Source organism: Xenopus laevis, chromosome 9_10L (assembly GCF_017654675.1).
Source record: "Xenopus laevis strain J_2021 chromosome 9_10L, Xenopus_laevis_v10.1, whole genome shotgun sequence".
NCBI lineage: Eukaryota > Metazoa > Chordata > Amphibia > Anura > Pipidae > Xenopus > Xenopus laevis.
In genome coordinates this window covers 112,371,702-112,385,165 of record NC_054387.1, presented here as the reverse complement: position 1 = coordinate 112,385,165, position 13,464 = coordinate 112,371,702, and the positions used below count along the sequence as shown (strand labels likewise).

Genomic DNA, 13,464 nt, shown 5'->3' with positions numbered 1-13,464 from the left:
CAAAATTAATAGGCTTTAAAATGTTACTAAACTCAAATATTTGTTACTTTATAACACACTTGAAATGTAAAAAACTTGACAGAATAAAACCCGGAAAAAAAACTCAAATGCAGTGAATTCACATTCTACTCATCACTTTCAATCAGTCTAAAAACTCTCACAAATAAAAAAAAATATATAAAAATTTGAAAATCCTGAAGTGAAAAAAAAACGCTTACTTTTTGCATAGGAAAAATGTTACATTTGCATTCTAGTTTTTGAAGGATAACAAAAATGGCTCTCAAAAGAAAAACACAGCAATAGAGGAAATATATAATAACAAATACGGCAGATGAATAGAAAAGTCCAAATTACACATAATTTATCCACATTTCAGATCTCAATATGTTACTTATTTGCATCTCAGACACAGATCTTTACATGCAAAGGTTTTAATGGAAATTTCATTCTTACACAGGGTACAGAAAAAAAACTACCAGGGGGTCTCAAAATGTCCGGCCAAGTAAAAGTATTAGTATTAAATAAACATAACTTTTTTTTTAAAGAGCTTGTACAAATACATTGTATAGCATTGGTAGCTTTATTAATGACATATTGAGTTAAGTATTTAATTGCATCAATCACATCTTGAGCAAAAATTGCAATGAATGAATATGAATAGATATAGCAGCAAGAAATACATCTTTAAATTGTATTTTATTAAAATCAGCACTTATTCAGTAATAATCCATCAAATGAGAAAAAAAACATAAAAATAATTTTCATAGTTGCGGGAAATTTAGGACAGAATATATTATAATTCAATTAAAACCAAATTAATTTAAAGAATACCTGGGGCTTTGGAAGTAGCTGTAGTAGTAGCTGTGAGAAAAGAAAAACATAAAGTATGTGACACAGTTACAAATGTAATTAGAAACTTCTTGATATAAATTAATGAAAAATAAAGAAATTAAATATTACAGCCTAATCTAGTATTTTATTTTAATCAGCACACATAAATTCACTAAGTCAGATAGAAAAAATGTCTTAAGGACAATGTGATTTCCCTATTCCATTGACTTCAATGCTTTATGGCAAAAGTTTGGAGTTTCATGAATTTTTCAATGGTTTCACTAATTGTTCATGTTTATATGTTTCAGCAATCAGTAAAAAAAAAAGGTGAAGGTTAAGACTATTTCAGAATATACTGGTTCCAGTCTCCCTGATGCTTCAGAACAGAGGATTAAATATTTAATTCCCAATTACACTTCCTTGTATGACATATCACTCCTTTACTATAAGCCTGAGACACTACATTTTGAAAGAAAGAGGGGTCAATAAAAAGAGTGGACTATTTCTCTGTAAACTTAAAACTTCTGATTGTGGAGGTAACGAGAGTCATAAATGCAAGAATGAAAAGAAACCATGATCAGCCTTCAGGCTACATTTAGAACTTAAGTTCTCTACAATATTAAAGGAAAACTATACCCCCCAAACAATGTAGGTCTCTATTAAAAGATACTGAGTAAAACAGCTCATGTGTAAAACCCTGCTTCATGTAAATGAACCATTATCATAATAATATACTTTTTTAGTAGTATGTGCCATTGGGTAATCATAAATAGAAAATTGCCATTTTAAAAAATAAGGGCCACCCCCTGAGATCGTAAGATTCACTGTACTCAAATACAAACCACATGTAAGGTCACATGAGCCAATTAACAGACAGAGTTCTGCCTTTTGCTTCCTCACTTCTTCCTGTTACAGTTAGTGTTGTAGTATTTCTGGTCAGGTGATCTCTGAGGCAGCACAGATAGAGTCACGAAATGGTGGTTCAAGGCAAGAGATGTAAAAGGGCAATATTTATGTAAATATATATTCCAGTTTGGTAAGATTCTTTAATATGTCATACAATTTGATATAAACTATCTGTTGCTTAAGTATTCATTTTGGGGGTATAGTTTTCCTTTAAATATGTAATTAGTGTATGTCAATAATATCCTGTTGCAAAAAAAATATCCATTACATTGGACACATACCAGGGACTGTCAGGGTAGTAGTATCTATAAGGGAAAAAAAAAAGATAAAATCATCCAAAACCAAATCTTGGATAAAGATGGCCGCTGGTTTGAACGAGGAGTGAAAGAGACGATTCATGTCAAGGTGGAGAAACCATCCCTGAACAGAGGCGGGGGCTTTCGACACCACCTGTCTGCTACATACAGCCTTGTTCTAACATCTGTACCCCAGCGGTTTCAGAACACTTCACCCATCCATTTATGCAACTCGCACAACTAACACCTGCTTCTAGGAGCTGCATGACACATTGGTAATCCTATCACAGTAACCCCACAGAATCTACCCCTCTGTGAGTTTACAATGTCACCTATTTGACAATTGCCATTGTAATTGGATTAGTGAAAGAGTTTATAAGGGCTAGTCCACACGGGGAGATAGCCACGCGTTTGCGGTCGCGGCGACAAAGCGCCGCGCCAGTCGCCGCGACCGGCGCAGGTGACAGTTTTGTATGGGCGCCTATGTAAAAACGCCTGTGCTAACCACACGAGGCGATGCGCTTTTCAACAGTCGCCTGAAAAAGCCTGGCGAGGCATTTTCAGGCGACTGTTGAAAAGCGCATCGCCTCGTGTGGTTAGCACAGGCGTTTTTACATAGGCGCCCATACAAAACTGTCGCCTGTGCCGGTCGCGGCGACTGGCGCGGCGCTTTGTCGCCGCGACCGCAAACGCGTGGCTATCTCCCCGTGTGGAATAGCCCGAAGAAGAGGATTTCCCATACCAGTCAATTGAACTGAAGAAGCTGCTTGGATGAGCAGTATTTTCGTAGTTGCTGGAAATTTAGGACAGAAAATACTATGATAAAATTAAAACCAAATGAATTTAAAGGATACCTGGTTCTTTAGATGTAGTTGTAGCTGTGTGAAAAAAAAACACATAGTATGTGACACAGTTACAATTGTAATTAGAAACTCCTTGATAGAAAGTAATGAAAAATAAAGAAAACAAATATCATATCTTAAGCTAGTATTTTATTTTAATCAGCACAAATAAATTAATGAAAGCTACTGTATTATTCATCAATGAAAACACAGTGGGGCTCATTTATCAACTCTGGGCAAATTAGCAACCAATCAGTGATTACCTTTTTGAAACCAGCTGCAGGTAGAACAATGAATGCAGCAATCTGATTGGTTAAATACAAAATTCCTCTGCACTCAACCCATTATCAATATATTTAAGACAGAGACATATTGATAATGGGTTGAGTGCAGAGGAATTTTGTATTTGTCTATATGTATTTTGTGGTCACACCCTCATTGCACCCCCGCCTAATGGTTTTAAAAACTAGTGGTGAGCACAACTTTCCCTTGTTTGCAATCTGATTGGTTCCCATGGGTTACCACCCATAGGCAACTTTGTTCAGTGTTGACAAATGACCCCCACTGTTTTTTAAAACAGTTTTTTTCAATACATTTCCAAGAATTTTATGACAGAAAACAAATAGTAAATGATAACCATATAAAAAGACTTGATGTGCACCAGAAGTAGTCGTAGCTTTAATAAAAAGTAGTATTTCACATAATTAAAGAGGGAATCAGATTTCTGTTTGGAAAGACTTTACCTGGCATTTCGGTAGTAGTTAGAGCTTTAAAACGAAAATAAATAAAAACTTGTATTTAGTAAAGATAAAAAATATTAATCAAATAACCCTAAAATAAACACACACTTGTTTAAATGTAGTACCTACAGATGTACCCTCAGTGCCAAATAATGCATTGGGGTGCAGGTATCTCTATGGCAAATATCAGTAGCATCACTCCACATGAATGTATATGTGTATTTTTATGGAAACATTTTTGGACGTGCTACTTGTCTTTCTGTTCGTTCTTTTTCCTCTATACAATTTCATGAATGAGTCATAAACAGTGTTTACAATCTTTGCTTAATCTTCTAAAATACCCACGCATTGCCTATACAAGCACAGGCTAGACTTGTCTCTTTAATGATTAACCATTCTAGACTCCTTTCTCTAAGGCACTAAACTGTAAGGACTGGAGCATTTGTGAGTTAAAAGTCACAGCCCCTGCTCTTGTTATTTATACCGGAGAGCCAGGATATAGGTGCAAAGTCTGAGCCACTTTCACAAGTTTATGGATACTTTTACCTAATCATAATTCTACATGAAGCAATGCAGACATCGCACAGTGAACATATTTGCCCTGTCTGTGTTTCTATTTATAAAGCGTGACAAGATTGTGCAGACAAAATTGCCATTTTTGTATTCACATTGTAATTGTCCTTAAGACATAATCACAAATTGCAAAAATGTATGTGAATCTGAATTATTCCACCGTCTGACATTTCCTATCCACTGCACTTTAAAGGAGAACTAAAGCCTAACTAAAGAAGTAGGTTAGAAATGTTATACGTTATGTTTCAGGCTTCTGTACCAGCCCAATACAACCACTCCCCTTTAGCAGTGAAGATCTGTGCCCCGAAAGATGCCCCAGTAGCTCCGTGCTGTTGTCAGTTACTGAGCTTAGGGACCCACTCACAATATACAGTACAATAAAATACAAATGTCCGAATATAAGTCTGTTTACTAATTTTAATACAGATAATTACTACAGGGCAGCACAGAAACCAGTGCAATTAGCATCAGAATGTAATAATCAGCCCTGTAGCATCAGCTTATATTACAGACCAACCTCATTTTCTGCTTTATAATTTGTGATGGCAAAACAAATGACAAAAAAACAGAACTTCAAGTGACCCATAATATCGAATTTGAAGGATTTTAGCGCAAAAGCTTTGATCGAAAAATCGTAAACTAACAATTCGAGCGATTTTAAGCGATTGATCGAAGGATTTTTATTCAACAAAAAAAACGTAGAAAAGTGCTGGGGAAGGTCCCCATAGGTTAACATTGGACTTCGGTAGCTTTAATTTGGCGAAGTATGAAGTCGAAGAGACAGTACTTTGATTATCGAATGGTGGAATAGTCGAACGTTTTTTACTTTGAATCGTTCGAATCATTCGGTGCGATCAAATTTGACCAATTGAAAAAGTCGGGTCACCGACGAAACGCATCGGGCGGAGAGACCAACGAGCACCTGATGTCATCTTTAAGCACCGCAGAAGGAACACACGTGGCGGAAAGGCAACGCTGGTCAGAGCGGATCCGCTGCAAAGTGCTGGCGACTTAAAGATTAATGCTCGTTTAATCTTTCACAATTGTGAGTGTAATTTTAAAATATATATTTTAAGTGTGACACTAAAGTGTGGAATGCAAGAAAACCCTGTGGTGATTGTAGATTTTGGAAAGTGGGCTAATTAAAACAAAAAGAGTGAGAATATACTACACTATATTTTTTCTTTTTTTTTTTATACTACTTGTTTCCCTAAACTGTGATAGCGCTGACTCTTTACAAACCAAACTAAATTGGTTGAATCATACACTTATTATGTTATTATATTATGTTATTATATTATTATGTATTATATATTTTGTAGACTTACCAGGGATCGTAGGTGTAGTTGTATCAAGGATTGTAGGTGTAGTTGTATCAGGGATTGTAGGTGTAGTGGTATCAGGGATTGTAGGTGTAGTCGTATCAGGGATTGTAGGTGTAGTTGTAGCAGGAATTGTAGGTGTAGTTGTAGCAGGAATTGTAGGTGTAGTTGTAGCAGGAATTGTAGGTGTAGTTGTATCTATGATGGGGGAAAAAATGAATGTCAGAATCCAAAAAAATGTAAACATGATCAGCATAGCTGGAGACACATTCAGAGGTTTTTTATTTCTTTTTTTTATATAAATTTTAGGGAGAATGCACAGATCTGGCAGATTTCAAATGTTTCATGTTGTAGTGGGCAAAATGGCCAAAATGAACTGCCATCTACTCCATGGCCTAAGCCTTACGAGTGCTTTGATTGTAATCTGTTAGGTACACTAAAAGTACACAATATTAATTATTAGTTGTTATTGTTTTTCTTTAAATAAACAATACAAGTATCTTGACTTACATAGATAATTTCGGAAAAAAACATAAGGGAAGGCCTATCTAGAATTAAGTGATATAAATCAATCAATTGAATATTTTGCTAAAAGCAGAACAGGCAATTTCTTTTACTTTCAAATTATCACTTCCTAGATGTCAGTGCACTCCTGCATTCACCGTCCATCCTAACTAGTGATGGGCGAATTTGCGCCGTTTCGCCGAAAAATTCACGAATTTCGCGCGAAATTCGCGAAACGGCGAAAAATTCACGAAACGGTGCCGGCGTCTCGTTTTCGACGCCGCCGCCCGTTTTTCGACGCCGGTGCCCGTTTTTGACGCCGGCGTCCGTTTTTTTGGAAATTTTTTTTTTGACGCCGGCGAATTTTTTCCGCGAATTTTCGCGGGCGTTTCGCGAATTTATTCGCCTGCCGCGAATCGCGCAAATTCGCCGCAAATTCGCGCCTGGCTAATAAATTCGCCCATCACTAATCCTAACCATCTATATGTGTAGCCAGTGTATGGGCATCAGGTGTCCCATTCTGGCATATAAACACGATTTTGGCATGATCTAAAAGCTTGCCTTAATAACAGTGTCCACAAAATGGCGCCTGCCTGCTTGGTGTGAGTGTTAATTCTAAGACAAAAAAAAAATATATAAAAATATTTTGTATAGTGTAAGTGAAGTTTGACAAACATTATAAAATAGGATTTGGAACTATTTTTTAAGGTAACAGACCCCCTTTAAGTCATCCTCCCATTTTGCCAGTTTGTAAACATTCCAGGGATTGTAGTTGTATTTATATCTATGTCGAACAAACTATATATATATATACAGATATGTATATCATGCTCTGAAAATGTACACTATACACTTAGCACAGCTACACTGCACAGTTACAGTGCTCGTGTATAGTTAAAACCAAAAAGATTATTGGCAAAAGTTTGCGAGTTGCATTGTATAAATTGTACCATAAAGACAAATGTTTTTTTAAAAAATATGTAATGCCTTGCTTTCACCCAAGTACATTGTTTTCACCCAAGTGGGGAATTTTCACTGTATAAAGATAACAATGCAGAAAATTAGGTTCAGAGATTGCATATGTTCTGTTAATGGAAACTATACCACATTACTACATAATCTCCCTGCGTATAAAAGCACACAATGTAGCTGACACTTACCAGGAATTGTAGGAGTCGTAGTATCTATAATGAAAGGAAAAATACTTACAGACATGTACAGTATATCAAAACAATCTAAGCTATTATATGCACTCAGCACAACTTGAGACCCATTTAGACATAATTATATTTCATGTTTTATATATTTTTCCTGATGACTTTCATTTCTTTTAAAGGGGATGTTCACCATCCAACACTTTTTTTCAGTTCAGTTGGTTTAGATTGTTCACTATAAATAAAAGCTTTTTCCAATTACTTTCTATTTTCTATGTGTGATTGTTTTTCTAATATTGAAGTGTAAAGTGTAATTCTTCACCTTCTAAAGCAGCTCTGGGAGGGAGGGTCATCGACCCTGTAAACAGTTCTAAATTAATACATTTCTTATCTTTGTCCCTGCTGAGCAGCATCCACGAGTTTCATTACAGGCAGCTGATACAATAGTTGCTAATACTCCAGAGATGCTGCTGAGAAATGTATCAACTATGTATCGCCAGGCGCAACTTCGCACAAACAACGCTAATTCACTAAGTTGTGAAGTTTCGTTGCCAGCGCCGCACGCTTGCGAAGTTACTCTAGCATTATTACGGCAGGCATAGCGAAGTTGCTCTAGCGTTATTACGGCAGGCATAGCGAAGTTGCGCTAGCGTTAGATAATTTGCATACGGCGGGAAGTTAAATTTCAATGGACGTATATGTTGAAGCAAATACATTACAATACACAAGCCCAGGGAACCTTAATAAAATAAAAAAGAGTTGTTATTTTGCCCTACACATGTGCCCACTGTATAGTTTATGTGCCGTATGTGAGGAAATGTAGGGGGGAAGGAGGGTACCAAAAAAAATGTACAATCTTTTTCAGCCTATCTCCCAGTAAAAAGGAAAAGACGCCAGCTTTTTTTGGGACTTAGAACATTTTTCAACTAAATTTTAAGAAAGTCCTATCTACTCTATTGCACTTCGCCTGGTCTGAGCTGGCGAAGGCAAGTCTGGTGATAGAGGTAACGGTCAGTAAAAACAAAAACATAGTGAATTTGCGTAGTAACACTCTTTGGCCAGAGCGAAAATACGCCTGGTGATAGAATGCGAAGCTGCACTAGTCTATCTCCTTCGCTAGCGTAATTACACCAGCGTTGGTCACTTCGCCCTTTAGTAAATTTGCCCCAATATATTGTGCACAGATGATACAAACATATAATACCCTGTATACATTTTCCAAAATGTATCCCTATGCACTTACTAGGGGTGTGGTAGTAGCTGTCAAAAAAAGTTCCATTTTAATTTTAAAAGTTGTATTAAGAAACAAAATAAATATAGATTACCCCTATAACAACACCAGCATTGCAATATTTTTAAATGCATTCAAAAATCTCTCTTCCTTATTTTCTAACTGGCTCTATTAAAAGAATGCCTGTATATAATGATTCCATTTACTATTAAAGGATAGACCATTGATACTTTTCTAAAATTTCAAGTACGCAGTACATTTAATAAGACTAATAACATGATGAGATGTATTTTTATGTTGCCTTGTTCTAAAACAACAGTTAAAGGGTGTTAGAAAGAGTGTTGCTCAACTAGAAATTAAACAAATGTGACTGGACTACAGCTTCCACCATACTTCATCCCACTTCCACTATATCTCATAATTACCCACATGTAGGCAGTAGGGATGTCGCGGACTGTTCGCCGGCGAACTTGTTCGCGCGAACATCGACCGTTCGCGTCCGCCGAATGTTCGCGAACGTAACGCAACGTTCGCCAATTTGGGTTCGCCTTAGCTGGCGCTTTTTTTTGCCATTTCTCCCCCAGACCAGCAGATACATGGCAGCCAATCAGGAAGCTCTCCCTCCTGGACCACCCCCACACCCCCTGGACCACTCCCCTTCCATATATAAACTGAAGCCCTGCAGTGTTTTTTCATTCTGCCTGATTGTGCTTGGAAGAGCTAGTGTAGGGAGAGAGCTGTTAGTGATTTGAGGGACAGTTGATAGTAACTTTGCTGGCTAGTAATCTACTTGATACTGCTCTGTATTGTAGGGACAGAACTCTGCAGGGATTTGAGGGACATTTTAGGTTAGGTAGCTTTGCTGGCTAGTAATCTACCTTCTACTGCAGTGCTCTGTATGTAGCTGCTGTGGGCAGCTGTCTGTCCTGCTGCTGATCTCTCATCTGCATCTGTTCTTCAAACCACTGCCACCTAGCTGTGTGAGCTTTTTCACATTCTGTCTAAATATCAATAATAATACCGTCTCCAGAAACACCACCTGAGTGACGTAGTGTGATTTCTGCCCTTTACAGCACAAAACGCAGCGCTGTGTCAACAATGGATTTTTTAGAAACATATTTGCCCTTGATCCCCATCTGGCATGCCACTGTCCAGGTCGTTGCACCCTTTAAACAACTTTAAAATCATTTTTCTGGCCAGAAATGTCTTTTCTAGCTTTTAAAATTCGCCTTCCCATTGAAGTCTATGGGGTTCGCAACGTTCGCGAACCGTTCGCATTTTTTGTCCGGACGTTCGCGAACATGTTCGCGAACATTTTTTCCGATGTTCGCTACATCCCTAGTAGGCAGAACATCCCAAATTGCAGAACATTTCTGATAAGTACTTGCTGGGTTTTGGTGTATCAGGGGTGTGTCTAAGCAGAATTGTGCATATGGCCTAAATTGTTCCCATTTTTGAAATTTAGAAGATATGCTGTGTGCCTCCAAATCTGTTGTTCCTGATTGTTATTGATTAGGTCATATACCCAGACACTTACATATTTTGTAAACTTACCAGGGATTGAAGGAGTAGTTGTATCTATGATTAAAAAAAAAAAACAAATTATACAGGTATGAATCCTAACTACACTTCACAGTCATTACAGAGGCAATCTATTGTTGTTGTTTTTTCCAGAAAATAGACATTTAGGGCAATAGCACACATGACAAATTTCAAATCTTTTGCACAGCAAAGCCTTTACCTGTGGAAAAAGGCCTAAATCACAACCTGTTGTCTTTACTAGAGGCAATTATGAGCACTGGCGTTTGTCAGGCTAAGATGGCATGGAAAAGGCAAACTAAAGTGTATAAAGGCAACAATCAATTGACAAGTGCCAGGGGTGGTGACTGCCAGAACTTGCCATTTAACTACAGGGGAAATAGCAGGGTAGGATTTTTCCTAGTGGGCAAAACCTATATGTATGTATAAGTTTATTTATAAAACAAAACTAAGATACTAAGTACTTAGATACTAATACATTTAACACTTATGAGTATTTTGACTGTATGCTGTAACCGTAAAATTACACAATATAAATTATTATATTGTATAAATATTATGGCCATTTCTTCTCTTTAATTAAACAATAGTGATGTGCAAATCTGACCCGTTTCGCCAAAAATTCACAGCGAAAATTTGCTGAAATGCATTGAAGTCTATAGGCGACAAAAAAACTTTCTGGGTGACAAATATTTGACACACAACCAATTTGTGACATGCAACAATTTTTTTCATCTATTAGAGTCTATGGGCATCATTTTTACACCAAATCTTGTCGAACAATTTCGCTCATCACTTTTAAACAATCATTTGCATATTTTTACAATAAAGACTGTACATGCAAGTATCTTGGAGCACATAAATAGTTTCAGAACAAAAAAACATAAGGACATACCAGGTGATTTTGTTGTAGTGGTAGCTGTGGTACAATTAAAAAAAAATATTGTGGTTTAGGTGTTATAAATAATTGACTGTTTAGCACATGCAGAACCAAAATAACAACTGAGTGAAGTTTAAGTTCAACTTAAGCCTTAAAATAACCTCAAGCCTCTAAGGAAAGGAAAGTAGATGGATTCATCTATTAGAAATACTAGAACCAAAGGGACTTAACATAGATTTTAACCTAAGGGCATTCTTATGAAACAACTGTTTTAAAGCTGTGTTCATTTACCTTTGTATCATTAATACTCCAACTGTACTGTTGTATGAATTTCGGATTGAATTACAATGATGAGGTAATCAGTTCACCAAAGTAATACCATTTTAAGTGTGACACTAAAGTGTGGAATGCAAGAAAACCCTGTAGTGATTGGAGAGTTTGGAAAGTGGACTAACTAAACCAAAAAGAGTGAGAATATACTACACTATATTTTTTTCTTTTCTTTTTTCATACTACTTGTTTCCCTAAGCTGTAATAGGGCTGACTCTTTACAAACCAAACGAAATTGGTTGAAACATACACCCAGGTACTATTATTATGTTATTATATTATGTTATTATATTATTATGTATTAGAAATTTTGTAGACTTACCAGGGATTGTAGGTGTAGTTGTATCAGGAATTATAGGTGTAGTTGTATCAGGAATTGTAGGTGTAGTTGTAGCAGGAATTGTAGGTGTAGTTGTATCAGGAATTGTAGGTGTAGTTGTAGCAGGAATTGTAGGTGTAGTTGTAGCAGGAATTGTAGGTGTAGTTGTATCAGGGATTGTAGGTGTAGTTGTATCAGGGATTGTAGGTGTAGTGGTAGCAGGAATTGTAGGTGTAGTTGTAGCAGGAATTGTAGGTGTAGTTGTAGCAGGAATTGTAGGTGTAGTTGTATCAGGGATTGTAGGTGTAGTTGTATCAGGGATTGTAGGTGTAGTGGTAGCAGGAATTGTAGGTGTAGTTGTTGCAGGAATTGTAGGTGTAGTTGTATCAGGAATTGTAGGTGTAGTTGTAGCAGGAATTGTAGGTGTAGTTGTAGCAGGAATTGTAGGTGTAGTTGTATCAGGGATTGTAGGTGTAGTTGTATCAGGAATTGTAGGTGTAGTGGTAGCAGGAATTGTAGGTGTAGTTGTAGCAGGAATTGTAGGTGTAGTTGTAGCAGGAATTGTAGGTGTAGTTGTATCAGGAATTGTAGGTGTAGTGGTAGCAGGAATTGTAGGTGTAGTTGTAGCAGGAATTGTAGATGTAGTTGTATCTATGATGGGGGAAAAAATGAATGTCAGAATACAAAAAATGTAAACATGATCAGCATAGCTGGAGACACATTCAGAGGGTTTTTTTTCATTTTTTTAATATAAATTTTAGGGAGAATGCACAGATCTGGCAGATTTAAAGTGTTTCATGTTGTAGTGGGCAAAATGGCCAAATTTAAACGCCATCTACTCCATGGCCTAAGCCTTATGAGTGCTTTGATTGTAATCTGTTAGGTACACTAAAATTACACAATATCAATTATTAGTTGTTATTGTTTCCCTTGAAATAAACAATACAATTATCTTGAATTACATATAAAATTTCAGAAAAAAAAACCATAAGTAAAGGCTCATCTAGAATTAAGTGATATAAATCAATCATTTGAATATTTTGCCAAAAGCAGAAAAAGTGTGAAGATTTAAAGGAAGTTTTGAAATAGTTTTAAAATAGCTTGTCTGTTTTTCTCTAGAGCAACCAAAATACAGTAATTTATATATTTACATTATGCGGCACATTTACTTAGCTTGAGTGAAGGAATAGAATAAAAAAAACTTCGAATTTTGAAGTGTTTTTTTGGCTACTTGGACCATCGAATTGGCTACTTGGACCTTCGACTACGACTTCGACTTCAAATCGAACGATTCAAACTAAAAATCGTTCGACTATTCGACCATTCAATAGTCGAAGTACTGTCTCTTTAAAAAAAACTTCAACCCCCTACTTCACCACCTAAAACCTACCGAACATCAATGTTAGCCTATGGGGAAGGTCCCCATAGGCTTTTTAGGCAATTTCTGATTGAAGAAAAATCATTAGATCGATGGATTAAAATCCTTCGAATCGTTTGATCCAAAGGATTTAATAGTTCGATCGAATGATTTTTCCTTCAATCGTTTGATCGAACGAATTGCGGTAAATCCTTCAACTTCGATATTCGAAGGATTTAACTTCGACTGTCGAATATCGAGGGTTAATTAACCCTCGATATTCGACCCTAATTAAATCTGCCCCTATGTATTGTGCAGAGAAAATACAAATATATGTTGCACTTACTAGGGGCTGTGAAGAAAAAAGATGAACAAAATGAATAAAAAATACCCCTATAACAACAACTACATTATTTTATATATCATTGAATGCACATATCTCTCTTTATTTTTTTGCTGCTGGCTCTTACAGTATGCTGAGCACTGTAAGATTCCCTTCAGGAATTACACAACTGTGACTGCAAGACACAGAGTGCAAAGTGTTCATGCTACGTGTGGGTGTGGGCAAATAGCTTCAAGTCTCTGTGCTCTGTTTCTGACAGGACAGGGCTAGCTGCACCTGCTGATATAGAATATCAAT

At 36.7% G+C, this 13,464-nt stretch overlaps 1 protein-coding gene across 1 annotated transcript in view; it reads right to left on the bottom strand.

Annotated features, from left to right (window-relative positions):
* The window catches only part of LOC121397881 (proteoglycan 4-like), a 41,207-nt gene extending 29,660 nt beyond the window's left edge, over positions 1-11,547 (bottom strand). Inside the window, exons 1-9 of the mRNA XM_041575901.1 lie at positions 11,471-11,547; positions 10,834-10,857; positions 9,954-9,977; positions 7,175-7,198; positions 5,517-5,708; positions 3,619-3,642; positions 2,888-2,911; positions 2,019-2,042; positions 832-861 (exon numbers count right to left, since the gene is read on the bottom strand). Coding sequence (XP_041431835.1) covers positions 832-861; positions 2,019-2,042; positions 2,888-2,911; positions 3,619-3,625 — 85 coding nt within the window. The 5' untranslated portion in view covers positions 3,626-3,642; positions 5,517-5,708; positions 7,175-7,198; ... (1 more) ...; positions 10,834-10,857; positions 11,471-11,547. The remainder of the gene's footprint in view (positions 1-831; positions 862-2,018; positions 2,043-2,887; positions 2,912-3,618; positions 3,643-5,516; positions 5,709-7,174; positions 7,199-9,953; positions 9,978-10,833; positions 10,858-11,470) is intronic.
* Positions 11,548-13,464: the final 1,917 nt, after the last annotated feature.